Source organism: Pan troglodytes, chromosome 18, assembly GCF_028858775.2.
Source record: "Pan troglodytes isolate AG18354 chromosome 18, NHGRI_mPanTro3-v2.0_pri, whole genome shotgun sequence".
NCBI lineage: Eukaryota > Metazoa > Chordata > Mammalia > Primates > Hominidae > Pan > Pan troglodytes.
Window position 1 is genome coordinate 26,641,304 of NC_072416.2, and position 14,275 is coordinate 26,655,578.

The window sequence follows — 14,275 nt, forward strand, 5'->3', positions numbered from 1 at the left end:
ACGCCCGGCTAATTTTTTGTATTTTTAGTAGAGACGGGGTTTCACCATGTTAGCCAGGATGGCCTTGATCTCCTGACGTGATCCGCCAGCCTCGGCCTCCCAAAGTGCTGGGATTACAGGCGTGAGCCACCACACCCGGCCAGGCAGGACTGATATTTAACCTGCATGCACTGGCACTACTGTACCAGTTGTGGAAATATTGAAATACTCTGAAACCAATTGGTAAATAGCCACTGGGTCCTCTGGGCCTTTTCCCCCAACCTTCCACTTACCCATATCTGCCTCTGCCAGCTCCTACCACACCTCCTCCATGACGTGGTGACTAGAGTGCTAACTCCCAGCACAGCCAGGCTCTGCTGTCCATTCCGTTTGGTCTGTGGGCAGTCCCTGAGCCAAGGCAATTATAGATATCTCGACTCACCCCTGGTTGTAGGTAACATGCCTACCTGGATTGGCTGAAGCACAAAGGACAAATTTTAGAGGACACAGGGAGGCAGATGGAATTGGAAGGCAGGATGCCAGAACCCCAGGGACCAGAACCAGGAGCTTCATCGCTGGGGTCATGTAATCTTTGTCTTTGTTTCTCCGGGTTCCTTAGAGCGCACCATAAAAATCAGCACCAACTGTCATTTGCTACAATGTGGATGAACCTGGAGGACATTATGCTAAGTGAAATAAGCCAGGCACAGAAAGACAAATACTGCACGATCTCACTTAGATGTGGAATCTAATGAGGTTGAACTCATAGAAGTAGAGAGTAGAACGATGGTTACCAGAAGCTGGCGGACAGCAGGAGGCAGGAGTAGGGAAGAAATGGAGAGTTGCTGAGCAAAGAGTACAATGTTTCGGATAGGAGGAATTGCCTTTGAGATCTATTGCACAGCAGGGTGACATTAGTCAATAATATGTATGTTTCAAAGTAATTAAGAGAGTAAATTTCAAATGTCTCATGCTAAGAAAATGATAGGCAAGTTAGGTGATGGATATGTTAATTTTCTTGATTTAATCATGCCACATTGTGTGTGTATATTCAGAACAATCAGAACAATCACATTGTACCCCATAAATGCATACAATTATAATTTGTCAATCAAATATAAAATTAGCAGCCTCAGCCCTGGAACTGCATGTCTGCTGGCCTCAGGACTGATTACCTGTGTCCCAGCCACTCAGCATATGTGACCCTTGAGCCAAGTGTCCACCTCTGCCCCAGTCAGCTGTGTTCAGGGAATGTGGATGTCTCAAAGTACAAGCATGGCTTTTGGGAGGTGCCCATCTCAGAGATGGCATTGGGCTCAGGCAGGCATGGAAAGGTACCCTGAAAGACGCACCTTGAGGGTCGTGGAGGGAGTCATGAGGACCACAGGTGTGGGAGTGTGGCTTTAAGCTCTTTCAGGTAGCAGGAAGGAGGAGGGAAGAATCCACTGAGGATGACCTGGTTTGTCTGGTCTGAAGGATTGGGGCAGTGGGTGGGTAGAGTTGGTGCCTACAAGTATAATCCCTCATGAAAGCGGAGGGAGGGGAATGAGGTCAGAGGAGCTCTCCAGCAGCCTCTAAATAAGACATAAGAAGTCGATGTTGCCCTGCAACTTGCCGATTGGTTTTCCTGTCTCTCATCTGGCGCTAATCTGTGCTGCACAGCCTCTTCTAAGTCATTTTCCTAAAATAGCATGTGTATGGTGCAGGGGTTTGCAGTGGCCAACAGCGATGATGGCAGCCCTACAGCTGTCACAACAACCCATTGACCACTGTGTGCAATGCTGTGCTTGCCACGGGCAAAACACTTCGTCTCTTAGTCCTTCGGTTTCCTCATCTGTAAAATAGGGGTAGTAAGTAGTATGTACTTTATAGGGCTGTTATGAGGATCAAATGCATTAATGCCTGATGAATCCCTTAAAATAGTCCCTGGCATGAATAAATGTTCAATAAATGTTAACTCTCACTTATTATTTATTGAGCATCTTCTATATGCCAAGTACAGTTTATGCCCTGGGAGTATAATGGTGAGCAAAATTTCCTCACATTGCACGCAGTGAAGTGTGGAAGAGATGCAATTAAGCGTGCATTTATAAGTCAGTGGTTTAAGTGCCGTGATGGAGAGGATTTAGAATATAAGTTCCATGAAAGCAGAAGCTCTTTTGTTCACAACTGTATCCCCAATGCCTAGGAAGAACTTGACCCTCAGTATACATTTGCTAGGTGAATGAATGAATGAGTCAAGTTCTATCTTAGCCGCACATGAAGATGAGGTGTCAATGGAGTAAAGTTGGGAGTGAGGAGAGAAGGGAGGGGAACTTGGTGTGAACCCCATCTCTGCAAGGGTCCAGCTGGGTGGCCTTGGTGAAGTTACTCTGTAGTTAGGATCTGTTTCATTGTTGCTAAAATGGGAACAAATGACACCTTCTGCATGGCATGTCATAAGGATTGGAGAGAGTATATGTGAGACACCCAGCGTACACATGCAGCTCTCAAGCAATGTGTTGAGACTGGGTGTGGTGGTTCACACCTGTAATCCTAGTACTTTGCAAGGCTGAGGCAGGCAGATCACTTGAGCCCAGGAGTTTGAGACCAGCCTGGGAAACATAGCAAAAACCCTGTCTCTACAAAAAATAAAAATTAGCCAGGCATATGGCATGTGCCTTCAGTCCCAGCTGCTCAGGAGGCTGAGGTGGAAGGGTCGCTTGAACCTGGGAGGCGGAGGCTGCGGTGAGCTATGATCGCACCACTGCACTCCAGCCTGGGTGACAGAGGAAGACCCTGTCTCAACAAGACAAAAAACAAAACACACACAAACACAGAAATGTGCTTCCTTTTCCCTTCCCATTCTTTGTGCCTCTTGGTATCTCCTCTTGTTTAAGAGACTGTTGAGATGGAGAAAGGTCTGGATCACTTTTGGTCAGAAATGCTTGAATCCTTGTCTTGGAGATCGCTCAAGAAAATATTTACATGAAGAAAAGTGCAAAACCAACAAAGGCAACTTATTATTAGTTGTGATTTTGCCCCAGATCTTAAAGTAGAGCTCACAAGGCCTTCAGGAACTCCTTTCTTCTCTACTAGGCAGGACTAAGGAAATTCAAACCTGAACTCAAACCTAACTCTTGGCCTCTGTAAGATCAATATATCAGAGAAACCAGAAGGGACCACAAGAGCCAAGAGTAGAGACAGAATGTGTCCTAGGTCTTGGAGAGGAGCTGGCTCAGGCCACTTCTACCAAGGGTCTCAGGGCAATACTATGAGACTTGGACCCAGCAGCGTCCTGGGAGAGGTGAAGGATGTAAGGGAGAAGAGAAAGATGGCAAGGATGCCTTTTAACCTCCATGCGAGCTCCACCACTGGGGTCTGGCCAATCCGTGTCTTGGAATCCATCCAATTAAATCAACTCTGCCTCCTTAGAGGTTAAGTAGGGGTGTAAGAGAACCTGGAGCTTCTCCTACAGGCCAATACCAGTCATGAACAGGGGTTCCTTTTTTATTATTATTATACTTTAAGTTCTGGGGTACACGTGCAGAATGTGCAGTTTTGTTTCATAGGTATACACCTGCCATGGTGGTTTGCTGGACCCATCAACTTGTCATCTACATTAGGTATTTCTCCTAATGCCTCCCCTAGTCCCCCACCCACTGACAGGTCCCAGTGTATGATGTTCCCCTCCCTGTGTTGATGTGTTCTTATTGTTCAACTCCCACTTATGAGTGAGAACATGCAGTGTTTGATTTTCGAACAGGTGTTCCTTTTTAAGTGGATTTGAAGCACTGAATTCCCAACTTTAAGGTGAATGTCCAAGAAGCACAATGGGAACTGTTCTGTGGCACAAAGCAGGGGGACTCTGATAGGAACCTTATGTATTCACTTAGTCTCATTGTCCGGAGATAGAGACATGGCTGGTTAAGCTGCCAAAAGGGATCCCTTAGTTTTTTGAGGGGGGGGGGATTTCTAAGCCCTGTTGTTGTTACTAGGACAGCACCTCAATCTTTGAGCAGGACGGATGATTGCTGGGGTCCTTCTGCAGCTGAGAGCACTCAGGGTCCCACTGGCGACAGCAGAAAAGACCTCGCTTCTCAAACCTGGCTGTCCAGAGCTCTGCAAGGACCAGTACTTCATCTGCCTGACTGCAGAGTGTGGGAATGTCGTGAAAGAAACTTTGTAGCTCATTAAGAAGATAGGAAGCAACCAAAGTCTGCAGTGGCTGAGGATTTTCAGTCAGGTTTATTGAGATATACGTTTCCTGTGGTAAAAGTCACTTAAAAAAATTTTTTTTGAGACAGAGTCTTGCTCTCCCACCCATGCTGGAGCCCAGTGGCATGATCATAGCTCACTGCAGCCTTGAACTCCTGGGCTCAAGTGATCCTCCCACCTTGGCCTCCCTAGTAGCTAGAACTACAGGCATGCACCACTATGTCTGGCTTTAATACATATATATAGTAGAGACAGCGTCTCACTGTGTTGCCTAGGCTGGTCTCAAACTCCTGGGTTCAAGCTCAAGCAGTCCTCCCGCCTTGGCCTCCTAAAGTGTTGGGATTGAAGGCATGAGCTACTGTGCCCAGCAAAATTCACTTTTTTTCTTTTTTCTTTTTTTGAGATGGAGTCTTGCTCTGTCGCCCAGGCTGGAGTGCAGTGGCATGATTTCAGCTCACTGCAACCTCTGCCTCTTGGGTTCAAGCAGTTCTTCTGTCTCAGCCTCCCGAGTAGCTGGGACTACAGGTGCATGCCACCATGCCCGGCTAATTTTTGTATTTTAAATAGAGACAGAGTTTCACCATATTGGTCAGGCTGGTCTTGAACTCCTGACCTAAGGTGATCCACCTGCCTCGGCTTCCCAAAGTGCTGGGATTACAGGCATGAGCCACTGCTCCAGGCCACAAATTCACTTTTAAAAATATAAAGTAAAATTCATCACAGTTAATATATAGACCACTCCAATATCCAAAACAAAAAAGTTGCTGCATCTGCCTCTTTTTAGTTAATTCCCTATCCACCTCCAACCCCTTTTAACCACTGATGTTTTCTGTCCCCATAGTTTTGTGTTTTTCAGAACATTTAGAAATGAACCTACACTTGTGTTGAACATCTTTGTTTTACCAGAATGCTTTCGAGGTTCATGAATGCTGCTGCATGTGTCAATAGTTCATTCCTTTTTACTGCTGAAAAGTATTCCACTGTGTGGATGCCTCACACTGTATCTGTTCACACGTCGAACAACATTTGGGTCCTTTCCAGTTTGGGGCTATTATAAGTAAGGTAGCTATAAACCTTCATGTATGGATATGGTTGTTGTTTTTTTTTTCCCCTGCTCTGTCACCCAGGCTGGAGTGCAGTGGCACGATCTCAGCTCACTGCAACCTCCGCCTCCTGGGTTCAAGTGATTCTCGTGCCTCACCCTCCCGAGTAGCTGGGACTACAGGCATGTGCCACCACACCCTGCTAATTTTTGTATTTTTAATAGAGACAGGGTTCCTCCATGTTGGCCAGGCTGGTCTCGAACTCCTGACCTCAAGCGATCTGCCCGCCTCGGCCTCCCAAAATGCTGGAATTACAGGCGTGAGCCACTGTGCCTGGCCTGGATGTTTTCATTTCACTGAAAAGTAGGATTCCTGGGTCCTAGGAGAGTTCCAGTTTATGTTCTTTCTTCACTAACACTTGGTATCGTTGGTTTTAGTTTTCAAACATTTTAGCAACTCTGGTAGGTATGTGATATGATTAGGCTTTGTGTCCCCACCTAAAACTCATCTTGAATTGTAATCCTCATAGTCCACACATGTCAAGGGAGAGACCAGGTGGAGGCAACTGAATCTTGGGGCAGTTTCCCCCATGCTGTTCTCGTGATAGCGAGTGAATTCTCACACGATCTGATGGTTTTATAAGGGGCATGTCCCCCTTTGCTCGGCGCTTCTCCTTCCTGCCGCCTTGTGAAGAAGGTGCCTTGCTTTCCCTTCACCTTCCACTATGATTTTAAGTTTCTTGAGGCCTCCTCGTCCTCAAGAAAATTGACTGTTAGTCAATTAAATCTCTTTCCTTTGTAAATTACCCAATCTCAGGCAGTTCTTTATAGCAGTATGAAATCAGACTAATACAGTATGGAATTATTTTAAAGTTTTGAAAAGAACAGTTTCCTTAGGAGAAGCACTCATCACATTAACAGCACATAAAAGAATGTCTATGTAGTATGTCTGTTTATTTGCTTACACGTTCATTTTCTGTCACTAGAGTACAATTTTAAAGGAGGCATCTGTGGCAGCATCAATAAATACATATGAATGGATGAATGAAGGAAGGAAGAAACTGGTAGCATGTACCAAAGGCTAGGGTGTCAGATCAGCCCTGGATTGGAACCTAAGGCCCATGTTATTAACTTCTGCCATGTACTTTTTTTTCCTTTTTTTAAGAGAGAGAGGGTCTTGCTCTCTTGCCCAGGCTGGAGTGCAGTGATGCAATCATAGCTCACACATAGCCTTGAATTCTTGGGCTCAAGTGATCTTCCCACTTCAACTTCCCAAGTAGCTGGGACTACAGGCATGTGCCACCACACCTGGCTAATTTTTTATTGTTGTAGACATGGGGTCTCACTATGTTGCCCAGGCTGGTCTTGATCTCCTGGCCTCAAGTGATCCTCCCACCTTGGCCTCTCAAAGTGCTGGGGTTATAGGCGTGAGACACTGTACCTGGCCTGCAATGTATAACAGAGAAGGCAACTTTTACAGAAAGAGTTCTCTTGAACTAAAACCGATTCTGTGAGGAAAGAATCTCTTGAAGAAGAAAGAGAAATGCAGAGCCAAAGGCTTACAAAGGGCATGGTCTGTTTGGGAGCGGGGGTGCGCTCTGAGTGCTGAGAATGTACATAGTACGTGTGCATGTGGGTGGGTGGGAGGAGGGGGCTTAGCTGGGGATCACCTTGGCCAAATAGTAATAGCAATCATGCGAAAACTTATGCTGCTTGCTATGTGCCAGGTGGTTCTAAGACCTCTACACAGGTTCATTCATTTATGCTTCCCAACAGTCTTATAAGGAGAGCACTAGCATTATCAGCATTTTACAGATAGGGAAACTGAAGCACAAAAGGATCAAATTAGCTGGGCATGGTGATGTGCACCTGGCATTCCAGCAATTTTGGAGGCTGAGGTGGGAGGATCATTTGAGGCCAGGAATTTGAGACTAGCCTGGGCAACATAGTGAGACCCCCCTCTCTACAAAAAAAAAAAAAATTAAAAATTAGCTGGGCAGGTTGGGCACAGTGGCTCATGCCTGTAGTCCCAGCTACTCGGGAGGCTGAGACAGAAGAATCACTTGAACCCAGGAGACAGAGGTTGCAGTGAGCCAAGATTGTGCCACTGCACTCCAGCCTGGGTGATAAGAGCAAAACTCTATCTCAAAAAAAAAAAAAAAAAATTAGCTCAGCATAGTTGCATGCACCTGTAGTCCCAGCTACTCAAGAAGCTGAGGCAGGAGAATCACTTGAGCCCAGGAAGTCAAGGTCCCAGTGAGCTATAATTGTGCCACTGCACTCCAGCCTGGGTGACAGAGCAAAACCATGTCTCTTAAAAAACAAAAGAAAACAAAAAACCATCAAACAACTTGCACAAACTCACACAGCTTAGAGCCCCGGAAGTTTATCCAAGTCTACCTTTTACCACTGCACTGCACTGCCGGGCTATCAAGGGCATATTTATTGATTAGGAAATTATGTAAGGTTCTGTGAGAAATAGCTCCCAAAATATAGTGACTTAAACAAGGCAGAAATTAGGTTTTTCTCTCAGGGGTCAGCCCAAAGGGACAAAATTCAAGGCTGGTAGGGTGGCTTTGTCCTTTCCACATATGGCTCCAAGTTTGGGTCCAGGACAGTCACTTCCAGTTCTCACCATCTTTGAACCAGTGGGAAGAGGGAAAGGCTCAAGGAAGTATGCATTTCCATTTGAAGGGAATGGCCCTGGAGCACACACATCTCATTGGCCAGAACTCAGCACCATGGCGGCACCTGCAAGAGGTGCTGGGAAATATGGCCTCTATCTGGATAGCCATGCTCTCTGCTAAAACTCAAGGATTCTACTATTAAAGGGAAGAATGGATATTGGTGGAAAACCAGCAGTCTCTGCCACAACTTGCAGACTGTCCACTGGGCTTTGAACTTTATTCTGTCAGTGATGAGGAACTGGCAATGGTTTCTAAGCAGGGAGATTTCACATCCAGACTTGGGTTTTTGATCACTGCAGAAGCATGCTTGGAGAATAAAGGTGGGGAGAAAGAAAAGTCAGGAGCCCTGTTTAGATGATGTGTCTGTCACTTTGTTTTCCCATCTCTGGAGTCCCTACTACAGGCAGGAGCCTGTAGGTTGGGTTCCCAGGCAGGCCCAGATGGAGGGTTTGCAGGCAGGGTGAGTGAGCATGGGGCTGCAAAGGAAACAATCATCTGTCTTTGTCCTTCATTCCTTCCACAACTATTTATCCAGCACCGTTTCTGGGCACAGGGCTCCAGCGACGGTCCCAACAGGTACAATGACCTCTGGGGACCAAGTTCAGTTCTTGGTGAGTTCTCCAGTGCCTCTCAATGTAGGATGAACCCTTGGCATGCTCCACTGACGCTGGCTCCTTCTGTTGTTTCTCTTGGCTCCAGGACCCCCGGAGCAAACACAAGTTTAAGATCCACACGTACTCCAGCCCCACGTTTTGTGACCACTGTGGGTCACTGCTGTATGGACTCATCCACCAGGGGATGAAATGTGACAGTAAGTACTTTTTCTCTCTGGGGGCATCTGCTGATGGCAGAAGCAATGGGAAGGGCTGCTTCCGCTTGGTTTGGGGTCCAGGTCTGCCATACATTCCCCCCTGTCCTGGTTGGGGCTGGTGTACCAGTTGTCTGTTGCTGCATAATGATCCTCCCACCCCAAAACACTGTGACTGAAGACAATAAACATTTTTTTAGCTCATGACTCTGCAAGGCAGTCCTTTGAATCTGGGCTGGCCTCAGCTGATGTCACGCATGTTCATAAAGCATGAACTCATGGTTCATGGTGGATTAGCAGATGGAGGTGGGCTGGGAGCTGTCTGGGCCATGGTGGCCTCACCCACATGTCCTGGAGGATGGCTGGCTGTCATCTGGGTGATGGGGATGACCAGGCCACGTGTCTTTCCTCCTCAGTGGGCTAGGCTACCTAGCCTCCGTGCATGCACGGAGGTCACAGGGTCCTGAGTTCCTTAGGAGGGCAAGTCCCATTGGCAGCCACACTTCAAGTCTCTACTTGTGTCTTTTGCTCCTGATCCACTGGTCAAAGCAAGTGGCATGTGAGATGCACAGTCACAGTGTGGGAAGGGACAGTCCATGGCTGATGACACCTGGAGGCATGAACAAATCATGGGCATTTCTGCAGCCATGCACCACCACTGTTTTCAGCATTGAGATGTGGGGCTGATGCATTCTTTGCATGGAGAAGACCTGTGGCCCTGCAGCACCCACAGGTTTGTGCTGGAGGAGGAAAGAGCATCATTCTCTGGCCAGGATGTGGTAGGAAAGGCAGGTGGGGTAGGACTCCTCTTTATGAGGCCAAGGCCCGGATGGCCTGTGGGGCAGGGGAGCAGACAGGCTTTGAGAGCTATGGCCACAAAGCTACAGGGACACTGGAGGTGCTGGTGGCTCCCACAGACCTGTTGGTCTGCAGCAGGCTGGGTGTCATGAGGCTAGTGGTACTGCTGTCCCAAGGGTCCTGAGGCCCAGAGGACAGAGGGAGAAAGTCATAGGGCAGAGAGTGACAGAGAGGACTGTGAGGGTGAATAAGGGTGGTAGGGAGCAAGACAGACAGCAAGAAACACACATGCATAGACAGACACAGATGCAGGGGAAAGATGGACACATGCAACCCTAACACAGGGAGGAATGTGGGGCGTGGAAGCTACAGAGAGACTCAGCTAGAGAGAGACTCAGGCAAAAGGAGGGACAGGCAGACACACAGACCAACAGATAAGCCAGGTGCAGTGGTTCACTCCTGTAATCCCAACACTTTGGGAGGCTGAGGCGGGTGGATCACCTAAGGTCAGGAGTTTGAGACCAGCTTGGCCAACGTGGCAAAACCCAATCTCTACTAAAAATACAAAAATTAGCCAGTCGAGGTGGTGGGTACTTGTAATCCCAGCTACTTGGGAGGCTGAGGCAGGAGAATCACTTGAACCCAGGAAGCAGAGGTTGCAGTGAGCTGAGATCACACTACTGCACTCCAGCCTGGGTGACAGAGTGAGACTCTCAAAGAAGAAGAAGAAAAGATAAAATGATTGGCATGGACACAGAGAGAGATGCCATTACACAGGCTCATGCAGAGGTGTAGAGATGGAAAGACCAGAGACAGAGACAGAAGCACACATGGAGAGCCACAGAGAGACACAGAGGAGAGAGGCAGAGAGACACAGTTGGAGAAGGGGAGAGACAAAGAGGCCAGAGACAAGTGCAGAGAGTGGAACAGACCGATTCACAGACACGGCCAAGGCAGTGAGCCACGTGCAGAAGTGGGACAGCAGAGACAAGAGACATGCAGCAACGTGGAAACAGAGAGACAGACACAGAAACATGGCGAGAGCCACAGGGAGACAGTGAGGTTGGAGCCTTCTGCCTGCAGGACACCAGCTCCTCTTACCACACATGGGGCCCTAATATAGGGACAATGTCCCTGCCTCAGAGACAGTGGTGGGTGGGAGCTCAGGCTGGTGCTCAGGTCCCAGAGGGCTCTCCCTTCCCTCCCCACAACTCATTTCTAGTTTTTGTAATAGGCCTGCTGCCTCCTGGGACTTGGGTGGTCTGAGAAGGGTCCTTTGCCCCCAGATCCCTTGAAATAGGGGCCCATGGGGTGACTTGGCCTCTCCTTCTGGCTTCTCCAACTGGAACTAGCGTCCCCCTGGAGAATCCTGGGTGCCTGGCACATCTTCCTGGAGTGGGGCATTATTGCTCAAGACCTAGAAGAAATCACCCACCACATTGAAATAGACACAGATACTCTACGGAGGAGTGCGCAGAGGGAGTGGATATCCTATAACATGAGAGATGGCCGAAGGCCAAATTCAGTGTATAGGCACATTTTATCCACCCTGCCCTGGCTCTAAATCTTTTTCCTTGTAATTAATTATGGTGGACACTATGGCCAGCCCAGACCCCCTCTTCATGGTCCCACCCCATCCCCTAGCTGTGGTTCACAGCAGTGCCCCATCCTGCATAATTGCCCAAGATAATGCCTCTTCCAGGGCGACCAGATGATTGTGGTGCCCAGCCCTCTTGTCTCAGTTTGGAACAACTCTGAAGGGTCATCTCAGCTCTGGGCTCCCCCTAACATCAGCTTTGATTGCATCCACGTGGCAAACGAACTTCTCCCCACAAGAGCACTCCCCAAAAACCTTGTGCTCAAAACTCCCCGTCTCAGACTCTTTCCAGGGAGCCCAACCTATTAGCTGTTAATATTTAAAAATCAGAGCTGTCACGTACACATTGAGATTCCTGCATACGTTGAGAAATGGGGAATGTTTTTGCTCTGTTTCCCACTTGGCCAAGTCCCTGCTACCCCCTTAGCTTTCCTCACTCATGTGACCAGCCAGCCTGTGAGCATTGAAGTTGGTGACTCTGGCTTCAGAGCCTTAAGGGGTGTGGGGTGTGCTTGCTTCAGACTGCACCCTTGGCCGTGGGTTCTACCTCCTTTGCCCATCAGGGTTCAGGGGGAAGAGTTGGAGAAGCCCTTCTGATGAGATCCTGGCAGGCAAGTTGGTCTCAACCAGGCTCGTGTGTCTCAGCTGTCTCAAAGGAGGGAAACAGGAAGGGCTCAGCGGTCTTGGGTGGGGCAGATGTCTGCAGCCCCCAGCCTGGGCCAGCCTAAGCCACATCCCCTCTCTCTGCCCTCACAGCCTGCATGATGAATGTGCACAAGCGCTGCGTGATGAATGTTCCCAGCCTGTGTGGCACGGACCACACGGAGCGCCGCGGCCGCATCTACATCCAGGCCCACATCGACAGGGACGTCCTCATTGTCCTCGGTAGGTGGCCCTGGGGCTCCACTGGCTTCTGACCTTGCTTGACCTGTGTGATTGAGAAGGGGAGGGTGGCGGAGGGGTGGGGCAGTCCAGTGGAGGGGTGGGGCAGTCCAGGAACCGGGGAGGGGCTGTGGCACTGCTTCTACCCCATGCCCTGCCCATGACGGCCCCTCCCTGCAGCAGGGGGATCTTTAGAAACTGTACACCCTCAAAGCTGCGTCCATCAGCACCCCAGGCTGACTTGGGTTCAGAGAGGAGACGTCTGAGTTCCTTGGACTTCTAACTTCCTCAGGATCCTCCACTTCCCTTCTCTCCTTCTCATTTCCCACTCTTTTTTAGTAATCTTTTGGGATGGGTAGTTGCATTTCCTTTACTCAGATAGCAGAGAAGGGAAGCTTGCTTCTTCCGCAAACTTTTCCAGCAGGAAAAATGGAGTCTTGATGATAAACCCCAAATTTGGAGAATATAATATCTTGGGAAGGAGGAGGGTTGGAGGGTGCAATTCAGGGGCTTTCCACATGTTTGAAATATTTCTTTCTTGAACCTGATGGTGGCTATGCTGTAATTTTTATTATTCTCTATATTTTCTGCATATCTAAAGTATTTCATGATAATTAGAAAGCAGGATGGTACAGTCTGCTGGGAGATGCAGTGAGAGGAGGCGCTGGTGGTGGTGGTGGCGGTGGTGGTGGGGCTGTCACTCATGTATCCCAGCATTCAAGACATACTTGGCTCTGATATGGGAAGTTCAAGCAAAATTGGAACTCAGCAGCACTGGCTTGAGGAATACTCAGCCATAAGCCCCGGTATAACCAGCACTGAGGTGGCTGGGAGTGGAGCTAAAACTTTGCAGGAATTTCTTCTCAAAGGCTGGTGACAAACTACTGTGGACTTTATATATCTAATGAATATAAATAAGGGTTTATGAGTTGGTAACTCAGGAAATTGATCATGGAAGAGATTAATTTTGCAAAAATTAGTGTTTCTAAGGCCTCAGACTGGTTCAGTAGCTCTGATGCACTGAGCCCTGTGTTGGGGAGGGGCTTTACGTAAATTGTGTAAAAGCTGAAAAATACTTATCCCTGTACAATATAATTCTTTTAAACTTGAGATTTCGTGAAGCCCAGTGAGATTTTAGAAAATGTGCAATCCATTGCATTATGTTTTCCTCCAAGTGGTTGCCTGCCTCTCAGTGCGATGCTTGGGGGCCCCAGGGGAAATCCCGCAGTTTCAGGTTCAAGGGAAGCCAGTTTTCCCCACTGATTGAGGTTCCCGATGGTGGTGAGACAAATATGAGACTCTGCTTCCCTCTGGTGTCATTCTGTGGGAAATACACTCGTTCCAAAGCACGACTGCGGGCAGCCAACATTTATGGACCGCATGGGATGTGCAGTGCTCTAAACCTTACGTGTTATCTCTTTCCACCTTCACAACATTGTGAAGTCTCTATTATTCTTGTTTGAGAGGGAGACTCCATCTGTTGCCCAGGCTGGAGTGCAGTGGCGCCATCTTAGCTCACTGGAACCTCCACCTCCCGGGTTCAAGTGATTCTCCTGCCTCAGCCTCCTGAGTAGCTGGGATTACAGGCGCCCACCACCACGCCTGGCTAATATTTGTATTTTTAGTAGAGACAGAGTTTCACCACGTTGGCCAGGCTGGTCTAGAACTCCTGACCTCAAGTGATCCGCCCATCTCGGCCTCCCAAAGTGCTGGGATTACAGGTGTGAGCCACTGCGCCCAACCTTCTATTATTCTTGTTTTATGAACAAAGAAGCCACGGCTCAGAGAAGTTATATTCCAAGAGCTCACACCATTTGCAATAATAATGAAACAATAGCTAAGATGTGTTTAGTTTTTAAAATGTGTTAATCATTGTGAAAAGCACTTACAGGCAGTATCTGATTTACATTTTTTCAACAACTCAAATGAGGTAAGTTATTATCATTCTACCCATCAGAAAACACACTTCCTCACTTAGGTCTGTTTGACTCAAAAGTATTATATAGTAGGTTACTTTTTTGTTTAGTTTAGTTTCGTTTCGTTTCTCTATGCCCTCCACCGTATTTATTCCTTTTGTGGTTTGGCTAGGGCACCTCCTATGGGCATTCCTTAGGGAGTCTTTGTTCTGATGTGGTACAGTACAATATTTCTTCAAGTTCAAGGTCAAAGTCTTCCCCCTTAATCATAGATATGCTATGGACTTCGAGAACCTGGATCACAAGCCCCTGATTCTCAGAACACACTGATAGGAGGTGTATCCATTTGCTATGGCTGCCATAACAAAA

At 48.0% G+C, this 14,275-nt stretch overlaps 1 protein-coding gene across 4 annotated transcripts in view; it reads left to right on the plus strand.

The window, feature by feature from the left end:
• Positions 1-14,275, plus strand: part of PRKCB (protein kinase C beta) — a 380,988-nt gene that overhangs the window by 185,480 nt on the left and 181,233 nt on the right. For all 4 annotated transcript variants that reach the window (XM_016929638.4, XM_003315019.7, XM_054668319.2 and 1 more), the window contains 2 exons: positions 8,605-8,716; positions 11,865-11,993. In XM_016929638.4, the coding sequence (XP_016785127.1) occupies positions 8,605-8,716; positions 11,865-11,993 (241 nt within the window). The remainder of the gene's footprint in view (positions 1-8,604; positions 8,717-11,864; positions 11,994-14,275) is intronic.